Source organism: Notolabrus celidotus, chromosome 1, assembly GCF_009762535.1.
Source record: "Notolabrus celidotus isolate fNotCel1 chromosome 1, fNotCel1.pri, whole genome shotgun sequence".
NCBI classification, from domain to species: Eukaryota; Metazoa; Chordata; class Actinopteri; order Labriformes; family Labridae; genus Notolabrus; species Notolabrus celidotus.
This window is the reverse complement of record NC_048272.1, coordinates 33,464,278-33,489,721: the sequence shown is the minus strand read 5'-3', so window position 1 is coordinate 33,489,721 and position 25,444 is coordinate 33,464,278. Positions and strand designations below refer to the sequence as shown.

General features: G+C 39.9%; 1 protein-coding gene and 1 long non-coding RNA gene across 2 annotated transcripts in view; both read right to left on the bottom strand.

Moving 5' to 3' along the window:
* cadpsa (Ca2+-dependent activator protein for secretion a) overlaps positions 1-25,444 on the bottom strand; it is a 215,943-nt gene that overhangs the window by 62,335 nt on the left and 128,164 nt on the right. The window contains exon 18 of the mRNA XM_034691892.1: positions 19,752-19,908. Within this exon, the coding sequence (XP_034547783.1) occupies positions 19,752-19,908 (157 nt within the window). The remainder of the gene's footprint in view (positions 1-19,751; positions 19,909-25,444) is intronic.
* Positions 12,553-14,690, bottom strand: LOC117818813. The gene is made up of 3 exons (XR_004632401.1): positions 14,480-14,690; positions 13,473-13,592; positions 12,553-13,311 (listed from the first exon to the last, which is right to left on the bottom strand). It is a non-coding gene; the product is annotated as an uncharacterized LOC117818813 (long non-coding RNA).

Sequence of the window (25,444 nt, the reverse complement as noted above, 5' to 3'; positions counted from 1 at the left end):
ATTACAGGGTTCTAAATACAAGATTTTCTCAATCTTAAGGCTGATTTATACTTCTGCGTCGAATCAATGGCCTAGCCTACGCCGGGGGTCCGCATTGCTCCCGCACCGACACAGAGCCCTACACAAGTAGCCGATTTGCACCTCCTCCAAAATGTAACTACCCATCAAATTGACACGGACCACAAGCCCTGTGATTGGTCAGCACAGCAGCATTGTCTTTCCCGCATTTACATCTCTTCCGGGATCCCTGTTCATCGTCCGTGTATTTAATCTCCTCCTCTCTATTCTTCATGTAATCATGTCTGTATGATAAACAGCAACATGTATCAGCTGTAGATTAACAGAACACGTTCTGAATCGCTGTGGAAAAGGAAACAGAGATCGTAGCGGGGCTGGAAATAGGTGACTGACTATCAGAGAGTCCACACTGCCCATAAGTGTTTTGGCGGAGAATTGCTTCGCGTCACGGACACATCGACGCTCAAGTGAGTGGGGCTCATGTCCACGTCAGCCCTCGCTGTATAAGAGTGACGCAGAAGTATAAATCAGCCTTTAGAATCAGTAGTTTTATTGATGTTTTAAAAGCTGAAAAGAGTTGGTGTTAGGATGTGAATATGTTTTAATTCCAAAGCCTAAATAGTCTTGACTTTACATTTGAACAGGTCAGGATGACTTTGGTTAGCTTTGCCTTGAAGTTTTTTTACTAACCTGACCTTGAACACATCATTATGTAACCTTATGTCATCTCATATAGTTAGCTAACTAGCTCCCAGTCTGCTGATCATAACACATATTTAAACACTGGATTTTAGCTCACTGGACTTGCTTCAGAGTTTGGCTGCTTCGAATACAGAGGAAGGATGAAGGTCACACATCTGCTGGTCTTTTTAGTTTGATTTGATACCCAAAGCTGAAGCACTTGACCATCAGGGTTGTGTCCCCCTTTGCAAGGAATGATTGTGCAGTATAAACTATACTTTACTTCCTCCTTATCTTTGTTAGCGTTACACTTATTTGCATGTTCAGCCATCCTTCAACGTAAGTGATCACGAGAATTCTTCTTAGTGTTGTTTAGTTGGCTCACAGTTCTATTTTATTTAAAAACTTTATTAGACAATGGATGTATGTTTATACCCAGTGATTTGATTTGAATTACATGACTCTTCACAGTATCAATAAGCAATATGAATTTCAGGTCATAAGTTATAGGAAACTGGGTCCTTAATAGATCTAGGTTTGATCTCCAGTCTAACTAAACACACAATCAATCAATCAATCAAACTTGTAATAAAAGATGTACCTAAAATAACTTGCCTCTTTGCCTCGTTGGTGACTGAGAGTGATGCTGAGTGCGATGAGGTACCATGGTGCTCTGCTGTGGTGGACTTGGTAGAGGTGAGGAACCGCCCAGGTGCCCATCTGACATCTGGTCTTCTTTCCTCTGGCTAGCTGTTACCTGACTCACTGAAAACAGATAGAAAACATGATCCACTACACCATGAACAAATATCCTCCACACTTTGCAACATTGGTGTAAAATATTAGTTATGAATAATTATATAATAATTCTGAATGTGTATCACAAATCAATAAGTATTCACTCGCCATTCACCTCATTCATGATATATCAGTAGGTTTTTTTAACCTGATATTTGTGACCCAGGACCTCCAGAATCTGATCAAGTAGCTCATGAACAAATAAGATAGGTCAAACACATTGAAATCAACATTTCTATGGTTAACGTAACAAACAGACCTGTTGTCAATCCAAACCCAATGTTAAAGGACCACAAAGTGAATTAGTGAAGGACATCAGCACAGTACCCGAAGTGAAATATCTAGAGTCCTCTTTTTCCCCCCGACTGACTGTCCTAAGTATAACTTATAAATCCCGCCTCCTTGTGTTAACAGACATGGGTCAAACTGTGAAGTCAAATGTATGTTTATCATTATAGTTAGTTATTTCATGCTGATTTATGTCACAGTGTTCATTTTTCTGACACGTTTAGTTGAATGGATTATTCATTTTTAATGGATATCTTGAAATATATAAAAATGGTCAGGTTTGAAATCTTATCACAGTACATACCTGGAGAGTCTGACTCATACGCTTCCTCTGCGTCACTGTCTGGGGACACGTTCTCTGTGGGGAATTGAGGGGAAAGGAATGACCATTATTAAACATCATCTTATTCTAACTTGTTCTATTAATGCCCTTAGACATGTACAAAATGCTTTAGGGAAAGTGTTCTTTCATGTAGAGACATTAAAGAGAGATACAAATATAGTACCCTCAGGGTCAATGTTGATCTCGTCCAGGGTCTTGCCCTTGAACTCTGCAAGGCGTCCTTTCTCTAGGGCCATGAGAACTTTGCTGATCTTTGCAAGCTGAAGGGTGCCCTCAGGAAGTCTGTAAAACTGCCGGTGTACCCGAATGTCATGACCGAGGAAATCCGCTAATTGATCAAGCTCGGTGTTGCTAAGATTAAGGACCTGAGACAAAGTTCCTGTCTGCTTGCGGAGCTTTGTAGAGGTCAGACTTTCTGGACATTTTGCCCCACAGACCTTGGCAAAATGTCGGAGACAGTCAGAACCACGGTAGCATGTCAAAGCATATGGCCTTCCAAATAGATATTTGTTCTCCGGACGAACCCCACAATCCTGTCGTTTTCTGACAAGGAGATCCAAAGCTTGCTTCATAGCTGGGGTCAACAGGACAGGTACCTTTCTACCTCTTTTTCCTCTGATCTCCACCCTCCTGAAGTGGTGGCATAGCTTCTTCTCTACTGCAGACAGAGCTTCATTCACATCTTCGTGAGGATCTGATGGATTGTTTGACAAAAATGAAGACAGGGGCATTTTTGATACCTCACCTGCTCTTCGCCGGTTGAATAGAATGACTTGGGTCAAACTGATCTTTGCCAGCTGTGACCATAACTGGGGGGATGTCTCAGTGGACAGTTTTGAGTGAGTCTGCTGATGTTGCTCATCTAAATATGAGTGGAGAGTCTGGACATCTTTAGTAAATGGAAGCAGCAGAGGGGTGTTCCACCTGGATTCTTGCAAAGTCCTTAGAGATGCAGCAGATATCATTTCATTCCAGCGGGTATCGTATACACTGCGGAATGCACGGGCTTCTTTTGCAGCACTGTACTCATTCTGAACATTCGCACGGCTTTCAACAAGTAGCGAAATTTTTGTTAAGCTGTGTCCGATTTTGAGAGCAAGGCTGGGGATCTTGTAGGCATTGGTTTCACTGTCATGACCTGCCACCTGCTTCACTGCTTCAACAACTTGCATGAAGTTGGCAGGTTTGATGTGGTCTCGAATTGTCTTCATGGATGTGGTGTTTCTCGAGCATATCAGAAGCCTTCCAAGCTCTCTTAACTTCTGACGAATGTACTCATGTTTGCCTGGGTCATATCCAAGTCGGTTGTACAGATGGTCTCCATACTCTAAGATACAGCTATCAGATTTGACTGCTGTATAAACTTCATCTTGTGTCATCTTGTTTAAAAGTTTCCACAAGTCATGTTTAACACCAGGAGGTGGAGGTACAGTAAATGCACAGAGAGCCTGGACACGGGTTTTTCCAGGCTGTTGTTTCTGTGGAACATGAGGCCGAAACTTGCAGGTCTTCATGTGACGCCAGAGGAGTTTCCTCGCGAAAAAGCCTTGGCAATATGCACAATGGAGAAAATCCTCAGCTTTGGTATCCTGTCTTGGCTGTTTACAAGGAACAAGACTTCCAACGCCAGAGTTCATTACATCAACATTGTGTGCGAAGTTGCCTCTATTTCTGAGATGTTCTAGATGCATTCGTCTTTCTTTGGAGCATTTAGGGAAGGACATAGCCTGGGCAACCTCTGACTCACTGAGATGAGCTCGCTCCAAATGTCTTGCGAGTTTTACAACACCCAACTTACAGTACAAACAATACTGCTTTTTGTTGTAGATTCTTGACCCATTCTCCTTTTTACAGGTAGCAGGGATGGAAAGAGAACCATCAGAAACTCCATCAGTAAGAGGTGACGAGGTACTGTCAGGAAGAGTTTGGTCTGGGGTCATCATTGAGTTTTCTAACCGGTCACCAGTATCTCCCACGTCCCTCTGTTGTGATGAGTGACCATGACTGGATGATGTCGTATGACAGGAAGCACTAATTAAGCGTTGCCTTTTACGTATCAAACCGGAGCTGCTTCTCCTTCTTGTGGGTGAGCGCCCTCTGTCCTGCTGTGAGGAGACATTTGCTTCTGGTGGAGAGGGATATGAATCTCTGATTTCATCCGCATTTATAAAGTTCAGGCTATTAAGCCCCCTCTCTTTGGGGTCAACTAGATCAAGAATTTCACTCGTGTCTGTACCATCAGAGTCCCCACTAGTCACCGGTACATATTCTTCTCCACTGTCGTCAGAGGTGGGGTCAAAGAGCTCATCTGAATCAAAACTAGTTTGGTATTTCATCTAGAGAAAAAAATAATAAAGAAAAGTCAAAATAAAGCCCCCAAACTGATAAAACTTTTCATATAAACTTTTAATCTTTTCCCTACATTGTCAGTGTGTTGCTTACCACTATGCTTTTAGTTCTCCTGAGCCTCGGGATAGCAATATCTTCCAGCTCAGAGTCAGGATTCATAGATGGACTCAGAGATTCATCAGAATCTGTGTAGTCGACCAGCCTGTCTCTATTTAATGAGGAGAGGGGACCAGTTGCATCTGAACCCTACAGAAAATAAAAACATAACAACTATGAAAAACACAAAAGCATACGGATGAACAACTTTACACTACATTAAAACAGAGCAAAATGAAATTGACGAGTGAAGGCATATATTCAATCACAGTAAAATGGTACCTCTGACTTCACTAACATTGATCCTAATGATATATAAACATGATTAATGGAGCTCATCAGACAGGTGAGGTTTAAAACTAGAGTATGAACACCTCAAAGACCAGAGAAGATGATCAGCACAACTCTGTACCTCTATCTGAGAGTCTGCAGGACCCAGAAGAGTCTGCTCTGAGGTGCTCCAGGTCTCATTCTCTGAGGGGTCTGTCTCAGTCAGCTGGGCTCCATCCTGCAGAAAAAGTTCAGCATCAATAAAACAAATAATATACATAACTATAAGTACTTACAATATAAAACGAAGCAGGATTAAGATTTTTTTTTTAAATGCTTAAATCTTTGAAAGCAGAATCAATGCTTATTTAAAAGGGATTTAATCAACTCTGATTTCAGACTTAAATATGTCTCCCGCTCTATCAAACAACACTGATACCAAGCAAAAGTAGTGCCAGAAGAGCTAAAACGTCCTGATTCTGACAGCTGGTACAACAACCGTGGACAAGAGTAACCTTAGTTTAGGGACTCATGATATTTAAATTGTTATTTGAGTTAAATGCACATAAAAATTCAAACTTGTTAGTATTAAATGTGTAGAGTGTTACTCACTTAACGAGGTCCCCACAAATACTGTGGACCTGACAGATGTGTGTGTATAAGAGAGGGGGGAGGGGTAATAGAAATACAACATCCTGACTGGACCCCAGAACATCATAAAAACCTGAATGTGACTCAGATCAGACCTCTGACTTCACTAACATTGATCCTAATGATATATAAATATGATTAATGGAGCTCATCAAACAGGAGAGGTTCAAAACTAGAGTATGAACACCTGAAAGGCCAGAGAAGATGATCAGCACAACTCTGTACCTCTATCTGAGAGTCTGCAGGACCCAGAAGAGTCTGCTCTGAGGTGCTCCAGGTCTCATTCTCTGAGGGGTCTGTCTCAGTCAGCTGGGCTCCATCCTGCAGAAAAAGTTCAGCATCAATAAAACAAATAATATACATAACTATAAGTACTTACAATATAAAACAAAGCAGGATTAAGAATTTTTTTAAAATACTTAAATCTTTGAAAGCAGAATCAATGCTTATTTAAAAGGGATTTAATTGACTCTGATTTCAGACTTAAATGTGTCTCCCGCTCTATCAAACAACACTGATACCAAGCAAAAGTAGTGCCAGAAGAGCTAAAACGTCCTGATTCTGACAGCTGGTACAACAACCGTGGACAAGAGTAACCTTAGTTTAGGGACTCATGATATTTAAATTGTTATTTGAGTTAAATGCACAGAAAAATTCAAACTTGTTAGTATTAAATGTGTAGAGTGTTACTCACTTAACGAGGTCCCCACAAATACTGTGGACCTGACAGATGTGTGTGTATAAGAGAGGGGGGGGGGGTAATAGTAATACAACATCCTGACTGGACCCCAGAACATCATAAAAACCTGAATGTGACTCAGATCAGACCTCTGACTTGACTAACATTGATCCTAATGATATATAAACATGATTAATGGAGCTCATCAAACAGGAGAGGTTTAAAACTAGAGTATGAACACCTCAAAGACCAGAGAAGATGATCAGCACAACTCTGTACCTCTATCTGAGAGTCTGCAGGACCCAGAAGAGTCTGCTCTGAGGTGCTCCAGGTCTCATTCTCTGAGGGGTCTGTCTCAGTCAGCTGGGCTCCATCCTGAAGAAAAAGTTCAGCATCAATAAAACAAATAATATACATAACTATAAGTACTTACAATATAAAACGAAGCAGGATTAAGATTTTTTTTTTAAATACTTAAATCTTTGAAAGCAGAATCAATGCTTATTTAAAAGGGATTTAATTGACTCTGATTTCAGACTTAAATATGTCTCCTGCTCTATCAAACAACACTGATACCAAGCAAAAGTAGTGCCAGAAGAGCTAAAACGTCCTGATTCTGACAGCTGGTACAACAACCGTGGACAAGAGTAACCTTAGTTTAGGGACTCATGATATTTAAATTGTTATTTGAGTTAAATGCACATAAAAATTCAAACTTGTTAGTATTAAATGTGTAGAGTGTTACTCACTTAACTAGGTCCCCACAAATACTGTGGACCTGACAGATGTGTGTGTATAAGAGAGGGGGGAGGGGTAATAGAAATACAACATCCTGACTGGACCCCAGAACATCATAAAAACCTGAATGTGACTCAGATCAGACCTCTGACTTCACTAACATTGATCCTAATGATATATAAACATGATTAATGGAGCTCATCAAACAGGAGAGGTTTAAAACTAGAGTATGAACACCTCAAAGACCAGAGAAGATGATCAGCACAACTCTGTACCTCTATCTGAGAGTCTGCAGGACCCAGAAGAGTCTGCTCTGAGGTGCTCCAGGTCTCATTCTCTGAGGGGTCTGTCTCAGTCAGCTGGGCTCCATCCTGCAGAAAAAGTTCAGCATCAATAAAACAAATAATATACATAACTATAAGTACTTACAATATAAAACGAAGCAGGATTAAGAATTTTTTTTTAAATACTTAAATCTTTGAAAGCAGAATCAATGCTTATTTAAAGGGGATTTAATCAACTCTGATTTCAGACTTAAATATGTCTCCTGCTCTATCAAACAACACTGATACCAAGCAAAAGTAGTGCCAGAAGAGCTAAAACGTCCTGATTCTGACAGCTGGTACAACAACCGTGGACAAGAGTAACCTTAGTTTAGGGACTCATGATATTTAAATTGTTATTTGAGTTAAATGCACAGAAAAATTCAAACTTGTTAGTATTAAATGTGTAGAGTGTTACTCACTTAACGAGGTCCCCACAAATACTGTGGACCTGACAGATGTGTGTGTATAAGAGAGGGGGGAGGGGTAATAGAAATACAACATCCTGACTGGACCCCAGAACATCATAAAAACCTGAATGTGACTCAGATCAGACCTCTGACTTCACTAACATTGATCCTAATGATATGTAAACATGATTAATAGAGCTCATCAAACAGGAGAGGTTTAAAACTAGAGTATGAACACCTCAAAGACCAGAGAAGATGATCAGCACAACTCTGTACCTCTATCTGAGAGTCTGCAGGACCCAGAAGAGTCTGCTCTGAGGTGCTCCAGGTCTCATTCTCTGAGGGGTCTGTCTCAGTCAGCTGGGCTCCATCCTGAAGAAAAAGTTCAGCATCAATAAAACAAATAATATACATAACTATAAGTACTTACAATATAAAACGAAGCAGGATTAAGATTTTTTTTTTAAATACTTAAATCTTTGAAAGCAGAATCAATGCTTATTTAAAAGGGATTTAATTGACTCTGATTTCAGACTTAAATGTGTCTCCCGCTCTATCAAACAACACTGATACCAAGCAAAAGTAGTGCCAGAAGAGCTAAAACGTCCTGATTCTGACAGCTGGTACAACAACCGTGGACAAGAGTAACCTTAGTTTAGGGACTCATGATATTTAAATTGTTATTTGAGTTAAATGCACAGAAAAATTCTAACTTGTTAGTATTAAATGTGTAGAGTGTTACTCACTTAACGAGGTCCCCACAAATACTGTGGACCTGACAGATGTGTGTGTATAAGAGAGGGGGAGGGGTAATAGTAATACAACATCCTGACTGGACCCCAGAACATCATAAAAACCTGAATGTGACTCAGATCAGACCTCTGACTTGACTAACATTGATCCTAATGATATATAAACATGATTAATGGAGCTCATCAAACAGGAGAGGTTTAAAACTAGAGTATGAACACCTCAAAGACCAGAGAAGATGATCAGCACAACTCTGTACCTCTATCTGAGAGTCTGCAGGACCCAGAAGAGTCTGCTCTGAGGTGCTCCAGGTCTCATTCTCTGAGGGGTCTGTCTCAGTCAGCTGGGCTCCATCCTGAAGAAAAAGTTCAGCATCAATAAAACAAATAATATACATAACTATAAGTACTTACAATATAAAACGAAGCAGGATTAAGATTTTTTTTTTAAATACTTAAATCTTTGAAAGCAGAATCAATGCTTATTTAAAAGGGATTTAATCAACTCTGATTTCAGACTTAAATGTGTCTCCTGCTCTATCAAACAACACTGATACCAAGCAAAAGTAGTGCCAGAAGAGCTAAAACGTCCTGATTCTGACAGCTGGTACAACAACCGTGGACAAGAGTAACCTTAGTTTAGGGACTCATGATATTTAAATTGTTATTTGAGTTAAATGCACATAAAAATTCAAACTTGTTAGTATTAAATGTGTAGAGTGTTACTCACTTAACGAGGTCCCCACAAATACTGTGGACCTGACAGATGTGTGTGTATAAGAGAGGGGGGAGGGGTAATAGAAATACAACATCCTGACTGGACCCCAGAACATCATAAAAACCTGAATGTGACTCAGATCAGACCTCTGACTTCACTAACATTGATCCTAATGATATATAAACATGATTAATGGAGCTCATCAAACAGGAGAGGTTTAAAACTAGAGTATGAACACCTCAAAGACCAGAGAAGATGATCAGCACAACTCTGTACCTCTATCTGAGAGTCTGCAGGACCCAGAAGAGTCTGCTCTGAGGTGCTCCAGGTCTCATTCTCTGAGGGGTCTGTCTCAGTCAGCTGGGCTCCATCCTGCAGAAAAAGTTCAGCATCAATAAAACAAATAATATACATAACTATAAGTACTTACAATATAAAACGAAGCAGGATTAAGAATTTTTTTTTAAATACTTAAATCTTTGAAAGCAGAATCAATGCTTATTTAAAAGGGATTTAATTGACTCTGATTTCAGACTTAAATGTGTCTCCCGCTCTATCAAACAACACTGATACCAAGCAAAAGTAGTGCCAGAAGAGCTAAAACGTCCTGATTCTGACAGCTGGTACAACAACCGTGGACAAGAGTAACCTTAGTTTAGGGACTCATGATATTTAAATTGTTATTTGAGTTAAATGCACAGAAAAATTCAAACTTGTTAGTATTAAATGTGTAGAGTGTTACTCACTTAACGAGGTCCCCACAAATACTGTGGACCTGACAGATGTGTGTGTATAAGAGAGGGGGGGAGGGGTAATAGAAATACAACATCCTGACTGGACCCCAGAACATCATAAAAACCTGAATGTGACTCAGATCAGACCTCTGACTTCACTAACATTGATCCTAATGATATGTAAACATGATTAATAGAGCTCATCAAACAGGAGAGGTTTAAAACTAGAGTATGAACACCTCAAAGACCAGAGAAGATGATCAGCACAACTCTGTACCTCTATCTGAGAGTCTGCAGGACCCAGAAGAGTCTGCTCTGAGGTGCTCCAGGTCTCATTCTCTGAGGGGTCTGTCTCAGTCAGCTGGGCTCCATCCTGAAGAAAAAGTTCAGCATCAATAAAACAAATAATATACATAACTATAAGTACTTACAATATAAAACGAAGCAGGATTAAGATTTTTTTTTTAAATACTTAAATCTTTGAAAGCAGAATCAATGCTTATTTAAAAGGGATTTAATTGACTCTGATTTCAGACTTAAATGTGTCTCCCGCTCTATCAAACAACACTGATACCAAGCAAAAGTAGTGCCAGAAGAGCTAAAACGTCCTGATTCTGACAGCTGGTACAACAACCGTGGACAAGAGTAACCTTAGTTTAGGGACTCATGATATTTAAATTGTTATTTGAGTTAAATGCACATAAAAATTCAAACTTGTTAGTATTAAATGTGTAGAGTGTTACTCACTTAACGAGGTCCCCACAAATACTGTGGACCTGACAGATGTGTGTGTATAAGAGAGGGGGGAGGGGTAATAGAAATACAACATCCTGACTGGACCCCAGAACATCATAAAAACCTGAATGTGACTCAGATCAGACCTCTGACTTCACTAACATTGATCCTAATGATATATAAACATGATTAATGGAGCTCATCAAACAGGAGAGGTTTAAAACTAGAGTATGAACACCTCAAAGACCAGAGAAGATGATCAGCACAACTCTGTACCTCTATCTGAGAGTCTGCAGGACCCAGAAGAGTCTGCTCTGAGGTGCTCCAGGTCTCATTCTCTGAGGGGTCTGTCTCAGTCAGCTGGGCTCCATCCTGCAGAAAAAGTTCAGCATCAATAAAACAAATAATATACATAACTATAAGTACTTACAATATAAAACGAAGCAGGATTAAGAATTTTTTTTTAAATACTTAAATCTTTGAAAGCAGAATCAATGCTTATTTAAAAGGGATTTAATTGACTCTGATTTCAGACTTAAATGTGTCTCCCGCTCTATCAAACAACACTGATACCAAGCAAAAGTAGTGCCAGAAGAGCTAAAACGTCCTGATTCTGACAGCTGGTACAACAACCGTGGACAAGAGTAACCTTAGTTTAGGGACTCATGATATTTAAATTGTTATTTGAGTTAAATGCACAGAAAAATTCAAACTTGTTAGTATTAAATGTGTAGAGTGTTACTCACTTAACGAGGTCCCCACAAATACTGTGGACCTGACAGATGTGTGTGTATAAGAGAGGGGGGAGGGGTAATAGAAATACAACATCCTGACTGGACCCCAGAACATCATAAAAACCTGAATGTGACTCAGATCAGACCTCTGACTTGACTAACATTGATCCTAATGATATATAAACATGATTAATGGAGCTCATCAAACAGGAGAGGTTTAAAACTAGAGTATGAACACCTCAAAGACCAGAGAAGATGATCAGCACAACTCTGTACCTCTATCTGAGAGTCTGCAGGACCCAGAAGAGTCTGCTCTGAGGTGCTCCAGGTCTCATTCTCTGAGGGGTCTGTCTCAGTCAGCTGGGCTCCATCCTGCAGAAAAAGTTCAGCATCAATAAAACAAATAATATACATAACTATAAGTACTTACAATATAAAACGAAGCAGGATTAAGAATTTTTTTTTAAATACTTAAATCTTTGAAAGCAGAATCAATGCTTATTTAAAGGGGATTTAATCAACTCTGATTTCAGACTTAAATATGTCTCCCGCTCTATCAAACAACACTGATACCAAGCAAAAGTAGTGCCAGAAGAGCTAAAACGTCCTGATTCTGACAGCTGGTACAACAACCGTGGACAAGAGTAACCTTAGTTTAGGGACTCATGATATTTAAATTGTTATTTGAGTTAAATGCACATAAAAATTCAAACTTGTTAGTATTAAATGTGTAGAGTGTTACTCACTTAACGAGGTCCCCACAAATACTGTGGACCTGACAGATGTGCGTGTATAAGAGAGGGGGGAGGGGTAATAGTAATACAACATCCTGACTGGACCCCAGAACATCATAAAAACCTGAATGTGACTCAGATCAGACCTCTGACTTGACTAACATTGATCCTAATGATATATAAACATGATTAATGGAGCTCATCAAACAGGAGAGGTTTAAAACTAGAGTATGAACACCTCAAAGACCAGAGAAGATGATCAGCACAACTCTGTACCTCTATCTGAGAGTCTGCAGGACCCAGAAGAGTCTGCTCTGAGGTGCTCCAGGTCTCATTCTCTGAGGGGTCTGTCTCAGTCAGCTGGGCTCTATCCTGAAGAAAAAGTTCAGCATCAATAAAACAAATAATATACATAACTATAAGTACTTACAATATAAAACGAAGCAGGATTAAGATTTTTTTTTAAATACTTAAATCTTTGAAAGCAGAATCAATGCTTATTTAAAAGGGATTTAATTGACTCTGATTTCAGACTTAAATATGTCTCCTGAACATCATAAAAACCTGAATGTGACTCGGATCAGACCTCTGACTTCACTAACATTGATCCTGATGATATCAAAACATACTTAAAGTGCTAACAACTTGTCAAATTTGTCAAACCTGTATTCTCCATGGCCAATCAGATCCACCATAGTCGTACGTTATCTCTTCCCCAGCATCTATGTCCCTCCCAGCGAAGAGACAGAGGTGTGGTTTCCTGTCTGCCAGGATCTTTTTCATTTTACAGTTCGGATTCTTGTGGTCATCATTGACCAGACGCCCTAGACTGCTGTCTTCTTGAGCTGCATCAATACTTTAAAAAGAATATTAATAATTTAAGAGGTCCTTGCTAAATCTTTGATTGGATCTTGGAACAATGTACCACCATGTCTTAGAACGAGAACTTAAGGCAAGATCACTTCATCTTTTTCAACTTAAACATCTCATAAGTACACATCTTTAAAGCAAAATAACTTTAGTCAATTCTTTACTCATATCCCTAACAGGAAGACTTTTAAATGAGGTGTAAAGAGGTGTAAAGTCACACTAAGCCTTACCACCAAGTTTTTTCATTCCATTGGAATTCAAACATGAAGACAGAACATCTGCCATGATAGATTGTTCTTCTCCTCAGGGATTCATCGGAATTTAAGAATTCGCCTCGGTACTCCACAACAAAGTCTCCTTTACTGAAATGGGACTTTGTAAAGACCCCTCGACCTGGCATGAACAGACAGGTTTGATGTTTGAAGCTTCACAGTTGTACATTTTCACATCCTTTGAACAGAAAGTTCTATACATAAACCTAGCACCATAAAGAGGTAAGCTATGATACTACAAAATAACAACATGAAATCATAATGAAATCTTAAACCTCATACCTTTGACTGAATTTATATACTTCACTTCCAACTTTGCGGTCTTGTCGACGCCCTTCACAGCATGCTCTATTGCATCCTGCTTAGGTGATATCCTCCGTCGTAGTGAAGCCATTAAAGATCCTGTAATCAAATGCAGTGCAATTTCAATGTAACCTTAATCATAACCATAACATGCTCTTCATGTCTTAACAGCACCCTGCTGCGACTGCCACCTCTGTTTCAACATTAGATGATCTGTTGTTTTATTTCATTTAAACATGAATTTATATAGCTAAAACAGACTTTATTAAACACATGCAGAAAGTGTTGATTTGAAGAAAACAATGATCTCTACCTGTGACATATTCTATAAGCATGCAAACTGGAATAAAAGACATTCATAGGAATCTTCGAAGAGACATGATTCAATGGGAAATACTAGCTCCTGATCTAAAGAACATAGATGCTGACCAAAAAGAGGGACTGTGACACACCTGCAGGTAACAACCACATCAACATTCACTGTGAATATTAATGTGGTTGTTACAGGTAAAAATTTGTGGTTCATGGTAAATAAATAAATGTGAATAACATTCATGGATTAATTTGGCATAAGCCTCCACTGAACTTACAAACTGTGACCACTGTGCATGCATGTTACAGGAAAAACGTGAACTTGCTCTTGCACGTGTTAAATGAGTGATTCAATTAGCCCTAGTATCTCGAAAATGCAGCTTCATGTCTGAAACACTCATTCGCTAAAATACTGTATTTAAAAAGCATGTTTAACTTCACACTAAGGCTCAGGTGAACAAAAACATACCCTGTGTCACTTTATTGTTTTCAACTAAAACAGCCAGACACAACAAGGACTAATCAGTGTACAACCATGCCGGATTAGCGTTAGCCACTTAGCTTTTGCTGGAGTAAAATAGGTGTGGGTTAGACCTGTAAAGTAAAGTACTGCAACTGCGTCAAAGTAGTGTACTAAAATAAATCACAATTGAGAAGATAAAAGTAAAACTTACCTTAGTTTTAACACCACTTTTGTTGTTTTTTTCTCCTCCATCAAGTGCTTCTTCCATGTGTCTCCTCCGTGCGTGAGTTAAGGAGCGCTTGCTCTGTAAAGTGAGCACATCCTGGACGGGTGGTGCTGTTGACAAGTAGATGATTCTTATGTCCGCCCGCCTGGCATGTTAATATGTATTATCAAGGCTACCCAATCCGTTGTTCCATTAAAAAAACACTCATTTAGTAGAAAAATAATACCTTTTCGATTTATCATGTAGTTCCAATGTTTATTGTACGATTTTTTTTTATTTTTATGACAGACAATATTGTTTTTAAGTGAAACTAAACTTTTAGCTTTTTAGCATTCATGTTTTCTATGTGCACCAACCATAGACTGTGGGTGCATCTCAAAGCTCTTAACTTCCATCCTCGAGTATTTCACTCACGTTTTAGCCCCGCCCACCAGAGATGCGATGAAATGAAAGGATGAGAGGAAACGAGGAGATTTGTATTAAGAGAAATGAGACGTGCTTTCCTCCATCGGTTTGTGATGACGGCTTTGACAGCTGTCTGTTTATGCACACATGTTCACTGTAATAACTCTGTTAAACAGGTAAACACAGAGACAGAGCTCTGTTTATATTTATCAAACACTTGCACATGAAGAGAATCAGCTCTCTGTTTATTCTGTCCTGAATCATTGCGGATCGATTCACCGGTAAAATGCCTCATTATTAAATTATTTATTCCTTTTAGAGAAAATATAAACCATGCATCTCTTTTCAAACCCCGTGCTCATTAATGATCAGCCTGATATGAAACTTTATTAACATGACAGGAAATATAACAAGTGTTTTTACAAACAGACAAACTTTACTGTCACACTGTAATTCTCTTCGTGAAGAAAACGAAAACAAACGGGGAAACTAACAGGAGAAACAACTGACCATGAATATATCTATTCTATCCATGATATTAGACGATATGACAATTTAATCAGACAGAGAATCTGAAATAAACAATCAGATAGAAAACTCAGGAGTGATCCTGTTATTTTGGTTTAATAGCTTTAGCTTTTATGTTCAGTATTTCGTGTTTAAAACTCACATCAAACCCTTTTTAATCTCAGCTTATCACACACAGACGGATGTTGATGTTCTGTTTCAGGGCACCCTCAGTGACTGTTTTAAGGTCTCCTCCGTCCTCTCTCCTCTCTCCTCCAGCAGAGTTAAGAGCTTTGGGACACAATTAAAAATGGCGGGTCAGTAACTACTTCCGGTTCGAGCGAGAGGAGAGGAGACTGCGGTTAACAGCTTTGAGATGCACCCTGTATAAATAATGGACGTAGTATCCGTGACCTCACCCATCTGTTTCTGAAGCACTGTTTTGAGGCCAATCGTCAGCGGCAGCCATATTGCTGCTGTCGAGCGAGTGTGACTACACTCGTCTTTTGTACCAGGCTGTAAACATGTTTATTTCGGCAAACATCAGGCGGTGGTGCACACCAGGCGGTGGCAAACATCAGGGGGCCGTTTCAGGAAGCAAGTTTAACAAACACAGAGTCAAAACCTGAACCCTAGGTTGAGGAACCCTGAGCTGTCAAACTCAGAGTGTTCGGTTTCAGAACAGCTGATAACAATTATTTCAATCAACTCTGAGTGAAGGTAACCCTGAGTGAAGCTCAAGATATAGGAGGATATAAAAAGCCCTCTTCAATAGAACACAGATAACATGATTCACCATGGCAACAAGCGAAAAAAACACTCGATCCTCCTACTTCTCTTCAGTGAAGTTGGAGATATTGATGACCGCGTATGCAGAAAACGAGCATATCGTCCGAAAATAAAGCAACACTGTGGCAGCAGCAAAAGAGCAAGAGCTCGTGTGGCAGAAAATGACTGAGCAAGTCGATGCGTGAGGATTAACTGGAGAAAAAATAAATGTTCCGTCCTGAGTTTTTCACTCACTCAGATATTTCCACCCCCCCCATAACCGTACATACACACACATATATATATATGCCATTTATACATACATACTATACTACCTATTTATGTATTCATTGATTGATTCCTTCATTAATTAGTTTTTTTTTTATTAATTAATTATTTCCTTTTTTATATCATTTATTTTTGGGGTAATGATATTTTGCGGTATTTCAAAATGATAAGGGATCATGCATGTGAAAAAATGTTATCTCTCTATGGCCCCCATCAAACAAGTCTGCAATGCAACATTCAACTCATATCTGAGCCTGAGACCACAGAAAGAGGTTTTTATAATCCTCTTTCTGTTCAGAACTCAGGCCTTTTAGCTTCTTACTAAATCTTGATTATCTGAATTTCCTCTCCTCTCCTCCCCTGGTAATATAATTTAACAGTTCTTTATTTTACTCTTTCTGTCAAGATATTGCAGCTGATAACATGCTGCTTCCTGTTATAGCCATTTCAAAGTAAATTTTTTTGGGACTACGGAACATGAGGGGACGTTTATTGTGAAAAGGTTTTTCGGAAATTAAATGTTTTTCATCGAAATTAACTAAGACTAGAGGCGTCCATCGGGAGGTATAATATTTATATTTAATTTGGCCTTAAGTCGCAGGCACACTCATCGACCCTGAACATATTTAACTTAAAAAAAACGGGTTTTAACCATAGGTTGTAACACACTTTCATGCAGGTAGGGCCGATATAACAGATGAAAATCCCTGCAGAACAATGAGCGTGCCCTGAAGTGTCACAGAGAGGAGGGGGGTCCGATCGACGTTTTTGTCTGTCACATATCACTCTGCTACGCTGCTATTTTTACCTGCCTCTTCACTTCTATCACGTTTACATAGTTGGCAGAACTGGGTGTATTGTCTTTATTAATCCGTGCCGTGCCCCCCGTACGACTGCTTTCAGTCTGCATGCTTCAGTTAGGGCAGGGGTAACTCAGGGTTAGGTGAAGCAAACCTGCCAGCGAGCAGGTTAGTTTCAGGGAGTATGTTGCCCAGGTAACTGAGTCAGTGTTGCACTGAACTGGCTTTGAGAAACCGAAAAACCGGAGTACCCCTCATTTCAGGGTTGACTTACTTGGGATTTTCACTTAACCTGCTTTCTGAAACGGGCCCCAGGTGGTGCTTGTGTGGGGGCCTGCTCATATCTGCTTGCGGTTTTAATTTAATTTTATAGTTTAATATTATATATTTTTGATTTGTGGTATTTTAATCTTCTACCTTTGTTGTTTTTATTCTTCCAACATCCTCTTTTATCGTCTTTAAGTTTCTTTCTCATTTGTAAAGCTTGTAACCCTGTTTCAAAAAGTGCTATATAAATAAAGATTATGTTATTATTATTATTATTATTATTATTATTATTATTATATTATTGTTAATCAACTAAAAGAGGAAGCCTCTATCAAAAAAGGGCTGCATGCTCCTGCATATTTTAGCCAAGTGTGTGTAGAGTGTGTGTGGGGGCGGTACCACTCTCTGCCACTAGAGGCCGATACTGAGTAATTTTCCGACACACACCAAAGCACACTTTTTCGGGTTTATGTGCAAAGTGGGGAAAACCCTGAAAACTTCACAGGCCACTATTTTGATCTTTATTGAACTGAATTTAAGGTTATATTTGTGGGGTCCAGCATTTGGGTCCCCACGAAGATTTTGGTCCCCACGCTGTGAGTGGGCTAACATATTTCGGATCCCACAATGTAACAAAAACAAACACACACACACACACACACACACACACACACACACACAGGGGCAGTTCAGTGTGTAAACAGCTCTAGGCCAAAAGTCGACATCTCACATTGACGGGGATGAATTCAGAGACGTTTGAGAGATGTTTCATGGAGACTGGAATGCACGGGCAACAGCAGCTGTAAACCTTCATTATTATCATCAAATGGTCCGCATGTTGGTGAGTGCTTGTTTTTATCATCCTGGGCTGTAAAAACATCATAAAAACTGGAAACATTTCCTGATGATTAATAAAAAAGTTAGGTGCATGTTTGAAATGTTGCATTGCTTGAAGAATTACGGACACAAGCAGCCAATTAGGGAAGGACACCACCAGTGACCCCATGATACAATATTATCACGATGCTTTGGTCACAGTACGATATTAGTGCGACTGTGAGCATCTTGTTACACTCGAAATCATATAAACCTCAACACCATATACTTATATCATCACAATTTTTAACATTCTTTGACTTGCACAAAGAAAAACTTAAAGAAACCTGTTTTATCAAACAAGATGCAAGTCCTTAGTCATTTTAGTTGCTTCATTTTGGGAGTCATTTTGACACCCAGGTGACCAAAGAGATGCAGAGCTGTTTTGCTCTGAGTCAACAACAATCAGAGCTTTCCTTTCTCCTCTCAACTTACTAAACATCATCCATACATTTATTTCATCCAGACTTGACAGCCATGATGCATTTTATTGAAGCACCAGTAAGCACACCATCTAAAGCCTACAAGACTGAGTTTTAGATTTGACTGCTTGTTTTTAAAGCGTTAAATGTCCAGACTCCAGCCTTTATCTGTGAACTGATCTGACCTTGCCTGCTGCCTGAGGTCCTTTAGTCGAGCTCTACTCATGGTTACTAAATACGACTGGTGATAAAAGGTGACAGAGTAGTTAGAGTTTGGCTCCAAAGCTGAAGAACTCCCTGCCCCAGGAGAAGAAGAAGAAAAACTCGGCATCCTCTTTGAAATCTTTTCTTAATACTCTCTTCTGTCGTTTGGCTTTTTGTTGACCGTGGGATTTGTTGTACTCATCTCTTTCACCTTGTATGACTTAAGTATTAGATGTTACTCATACTTATTGGTACTTGCCTTGTTAGAGCTCTTTTCCACCTTGTTTTGATTATCATATTTAATTGTTGTAATTGTTTTTATTTGCTAAGCTCTTTGTAACTTGGTTTTAAAAAGTGTTATACAAATACAGTTATCATTATTTTTAAAAAAGCTGTATACACCAAATGCTAACTTTGGATTACAGTGGGTGAGATGAGCCTTCATGTACTTTGTGTTCCAAAAGTATTATTGTTAACGTTGCACTGCTTGTTAAAAGGTCTAATCCCTCATCAAAAAATCTCTGCGGTGGAAAATGCATAAAAAAACCATCCACCCCATGAGACCGGTCTCTGACGTTAAAATCAAAGAAATCTTCATGCTAATGGACTTGTTCTGTTAGCCATAAAGAGGCTTCGATGACCATGTCCACATGTTCTATAATCAGGTCAAAATTTTAGAGAGAAGTGGATTAAGTTTTCTTTCAGTAACTCGTCACTCACAGTCAACTCTCAGGAAGTCGTTGAGGAGTTGGAAGAGAGGGAAACTGTCCCAGCTGTCGGGCGGCTGAACCTCCAGAGCTGCATCCATGTCGGCCGAGTAGAGACACAGGAAGGTCTCTGCGTGCTCCACCATCAGGTCCGACCACCACGCGAAGGCCTTCAGGGGGAGTGAAGGAGAGGCGGAGAGGAAGAGGGACAGATACAAAGAGTGGAAAACAACCAAGAGGTGAGAGCGAAAGGAAGGAGAGAAATTAGACAAAGAGGTTTTATAACTGTAAGTGCTCTCATGTCTGTATAATGTTAGCAGTTTTGATCTCTTCTAACATGAAGCTACAGATGTGATGAAACTCCAGTGATCTATAGCAAATGCTCTTGGCTGCTTTTCTCACTTTTCAACATATGAAATCAACATGTTGCTTCAACGACTTCACTGCGTGATCTCCAGGGAGGGATTCTTCACAACTTGAAGCAGAAAACACAGCGCTTGGGCACGGAAAAATCACACACTTTTCTGTTGGCCCATAGAGGAAACAGCAGCAGCTCCTTGACAGGCTTGGCAGGGAGCTACTTAAACACTCACCCACTGCTCCTTAAGCGAGTCAATCAGAAGAAAGGAGCTAGCGAGCTGCGCCGTGCTCCAATCTCCACATTCAACAGACGCTGTGGAGTGACTGTTAGGGACCGGGCTGGTCTCATGCACATCGAAAACACTCTCTTTCCTCCATGCACCCCCACTCTTGCCCGGCTGCTTAAGAGGAACCCCTGAGGATCCATGGTGTTTGCTCATTCACATCAAGCTGTCAACACTGTAATGTGAATGTACCCATGGACTGATGTGGTGGGGGCCGCATGCACTTGCCATGGGAGCTCTTAGAAGTGGGGAGTTGGTGTGGGAGATAGTTGGCAAGAAGGTTCATCCAGACAGTGTCACGCATGTAATCATCATTTTGTACTTTTTAAGACTTTTGCAGACAAATAGAAGAGAAGTACGACTTTCAAACTTAAAGATATCTGGGACCTATTTGATTCAGGTATATCAGGAGTGAACAATCCTTTTTATGAAGCACTCTGTTGCTGCTGTTCCTGAGTTACTCTCTGTGAAAACATAGACTCTCTCTGCAATCCACAGCATACTGTTTCACTTTGTAATCTGCTTTTCTAAAGACAAAAGTCTCCATGGAAAGCAAAACAAATTCAACGCGGAACAATCCGCCTGGACTCCACCTCAGTTTTTGGCTAACTTCTCCTACTTTTGTGCAACTTTGTTCACTGTGTCATCTCCATCTTTCATCTCCTTGGCATCATAGTGACGGCTGGACTCAGTCAAGGGGTACACGCGCATTACAAATAATGGCCGTCTGATGTAAAAAATACTGACAGATCATTACTAAACCCCATAATAAGATGATCTTACTTTTTTCAGATGTATTTCAGGGACAAAAATCTTTATCTGGGTCAGCATGGTATATCAGTTCACATTAATTAAGAAAATTAACAAATTGAATTAATCATGTTTGTGTTTTTCAACCAAGACATGCAGCAAAGGGACCACAGGTTGGCATTGATGTATGATTTCTAACCCTAACCTTAACCCATCCACTCTGAGGACTACAGCCTCTGAACACAGGGTGTTCTATTTTACCGCTGAGCTTAACCGGCGTCTCACATCGGCTATTTTCGCGACATTTTGTTGTGTAAAAATGAAGGAATTTAAATTCTACTCACAGCATTTTCTTTAGCTTTTGACAGTGTTCACTTTCTTACTCCTACAACCTTCACAAGAAGAAGCACAATAAGCCGAAAGTATCGAAAGAGCACCTGCATGTGTTGAACACAAAAAGCCCGCAGCACCTCTTTTGTCTTAATGTTCTGAGCCCTGTAGGTCAAATGCTGATGTTTTGTCACATAATCTCATTAAGAGGACAAATAACTCTTTTGTGTAATATACTGATGCATTCTTTAGTCTCTATTTTCTTTCTGTCTAAGCCATGAAGCTTCATAGTCAGGTTGAGAGAATGCTGTTTCTTGGACCCCGAGCAGCATGTTGAGCAGACTTTAACTTTATTTCTACAAAATCAATCTGGCAGTTATTCTGATGGCCTGTTGCTGCTGCTGAAGGGTTTGCAAATAAGCTAGTTCATGTAAATGTGCAAGGGTACCCTGTCGGATCTCAACGGATCATAAACACAATCCACAAATGGAAGTTATAGTTATAGACCCTCCTGCAGTTTTACTCCTCTTTATTGAAAAAAGTTTTGGCTTATTAGATACATTGAATGCAATATTCAGCATAAAAGTCTTTAAGTTAAAAGTGATGATTACATGAGAGTCAGAGAGGGGCAAGAGTTCATAATGAGCATCAACCAGCATTAGAGCAACACCGGTGAAATGAATTCAAGTTACCAGCTCTGAGTTTTGGTCACGTTAAGCTCTGGATGAGCCTCACGATGAATCACTCAAAACGAATGGTGCCAGTGTTGGAGTCTAGTGTTGGTCATGCTGACGCGCTCACATGATTTGAGCAGCACCGTGATACATTTCACTGAAATGCAATGAGTTAAAGTTTGGTATGATCACTCAAAGCATGCCTCGCGTTTCCTCCATCGTGTCTCCCGAAGGAAGCAATGGAGAGGAATGTTTTCTGGAGGAAGGAGAGGTGTACCATCACCTCTGTAGAATTAATCACACATGGCTGTATAATGCAGACTGGTAAGCATTTCCAGGGGTGCTTTGGGGAAGACTACTATAAAAAAACAAGGTACAGAGTTGTAAAGTTTCACACGTCAGAATGAAACTCACATCTCTGCACTTTGTTTTCTGTGAGTGTGTGGTAATGCTGAGATAAAGACAGTTCCTAAGTGCTTGTCTCAGTTCTTTGTTTGGCAGAACAGTTGCTAGGTCTGAAGCGAACAAGCTGCCACACAAGCACTTGAGTCGCAGTGACCACAAGCTGAGGAGGATCTGGGTCATTGTTGAGACGGGAAACGTTAATGATCCTCTGCATCAGTAGCAGCGTCATTAAGGGCATGCACATGACTTTGAGTAGGGGTAGGGTAGGAGACGGGGCATATGGCATTAAAGCAGTCACATACCTCTTTTCCCTGTTCAAACATTTCCCCGTCAACCAAACAAATCGTTGAAATGTAAAGCAGAGAGAGAATACGTCAATTCTGTGACCCCAGAAATGAGATTTTTAATATAAGACCATATTCACACAGCAGCTGCTTCCCTCGGCTGGAAAGTTCAAATGAGATCAAAATGATGGAGGCAACCTTTTATAAAACACTGGGAATCTGATATAATGATATAAATTAAGGGCATCTTGATTGATCACAGTGTTTCCCACAGTGAGACGATACCTGAACGGGCTGCTTAAGTCTAATCAATGACTAGTTTCTCTGTCCCTCTGCTGATAACCAGCAGCACCTGACATGCTCTGCAAGAGAGAGAGAAAGAGAGAGGGCCTCTTGTTACCCTGCACTCTCTTAGGCTGTGTTCGAAACCGCCTGCTACATATTACCTAGAAATGTAGTATGCAGTACGTACAGCATACTACATACTTTATTTGACGGTAGTATGTGGTATGACTGTTCTGTTGTATCTGTTCTGCAGTATGCTGAGACAGGCGTTGCTGGATTTCCGGTTTCGGAAAGCGGAAGTAAACAACGGCCGAGCTGATACTAAACTGCTTCTTTAGCATCCACTTAAGATTTAAAAAGTTAAGAAGTGTTTTATTTGGAATTAGCTGATGAATACTGTCAGAAGATAAGGCTCAGAGAAGGGAGAGGGTGGGAGGTAAGGAGGGACGCACCGCTGAAAAGCTGCAGTGTGTGTTAGAGGGGCGGAGGAGGGCGGAGGAGTGGTGACAGATGTGAAAGAATAATGAGGTGAGCAAATTAAAGTTGTTTATGAATATTCATAAACAAGTTGGAGAACAAATCACATTTAATCTGAACTAAACTAAACCAACAATAGAAATAATATAAACAGGGTAATGGAACAGAAGCTACAAGTACAGCGTCATTCTGTGGGAAACACTGGATTATCTTATGATATTTGTGACACTCTGGAGGGACATTGGGGCATATTATAAAACAAAGCAGAACATTTGATCAGCCATCAGGTAATGTTGGACACCAACCAGCCAATGTTAGCATTCATACATCTCTCTGATGATGAAGTTAGAAGTCTAACATCTGAGGGCACTGGCTGCTGTGTGAATATGGTAAATATAAACAGAACAACATTGATAGTTAAGGGTTAAAAAACTGTGAGGAAGAAATCTTCAAACCTCGAGCTCTGCCTTTATTCATGAATTCTTTTATTTCTCCTACACTTATTAATGCTTCTGTGTTCTTATGCTTCATGATTTCTGATAATCTTAAATCCTGCAACAAACTTACCTACACATAAGATTGTGTACTTAGTATCAGACATGGCCCACTGTGCAGAGAAGATGCAGTATGATTCAAAGTAGCATGTGGTCAGGAGCGAGGGGTTTTGTATTTACCATTTCAAATATGAACAAACACAAAACACTGAGACCCCCAATATGGAGGAATACGAAATAACTTGCACAATTTGTCACCTGAAACTCGAGATCTGGAGATCCCCTGTTGGTATTTTGATGATTTTAAAAACTATACTGAAGAAAAAGGTAAACATATTTAATGGACAGTCTAAGGAGGAGATTCCTGCTGGCAATCAATATCCCCAACGTAAACCAAACAAATTGGGAAACAACATCTGAAAACACTCCCTATGGCTGGAAGAACACTACACGCTAAATGGAGTTTGGCACATCTGCATTGGTTTCCAGCTAAGTACCAATGTGGCAATAATGCAGCCTGAGGCTCTCATTACATTACACAGGCCGGCGAGGAGGACTTCTGGTAGACTTTTTACTGCATCTCCTACATCGCCTCCACACGCTCCACATCTGTCAGAAGATTGGTTTTGGCTTTTTGCTTAATTCCTCAGAATTGAACAATTTTTAGAAAAGCTGTGTTTACTTTTATTTCAGAGGAACCTCAAAGCTTCAGGGCTGTAACATAAAAAAGACTCTGTGTGCAGAATACTGGCATCAGAGACCACAAGAGGGTTTGCAGGTGATAGCAGATTATGTGCGACGAAGGTGTGTTTTTACTGACAGCAGCCAATAATACCTGGAGTAATCATGAGTTACAATATTTTCTCACAACTTATTAAACATGGTAGCTTCTTTGATGGCCCAACGAGTGCATAGTAATTACAGTTTGGTAATGTTAAGAAACCCAAAGTATTGCTTTTTAGCGCTGTATCCTGGTGCGGGTAACTTTGGTATCTAGTGTAGGTTACATAACTTACAAACAATAACAGACTTTACCAACCCATTAATTGTGACTCAAAAACAACTTATTAGCTGTAAAAAGCTATGCAAAAACTCATGAAGATTTCCTGAAATTTTCTGAATGGGCAGCATGTGTGAGGCAGAAACTTACATCTTAACTTAACCCTTCCTTTTGCCCTGCCAGCTCCTGATTTAAGTTGCTGCAATAAATATTCTGTACAGTTCACCATGAGCAGGCAAGGTTGTGGAAATTTATATCAAGCAACCAGTGCAAACCTGGTAGAGAAGCACATAACAGGATGAACACTAAAACATCCAAGGCTGAAGAAGAGGAGTCATTTTAAAAACAGTAGATGTCTGCACT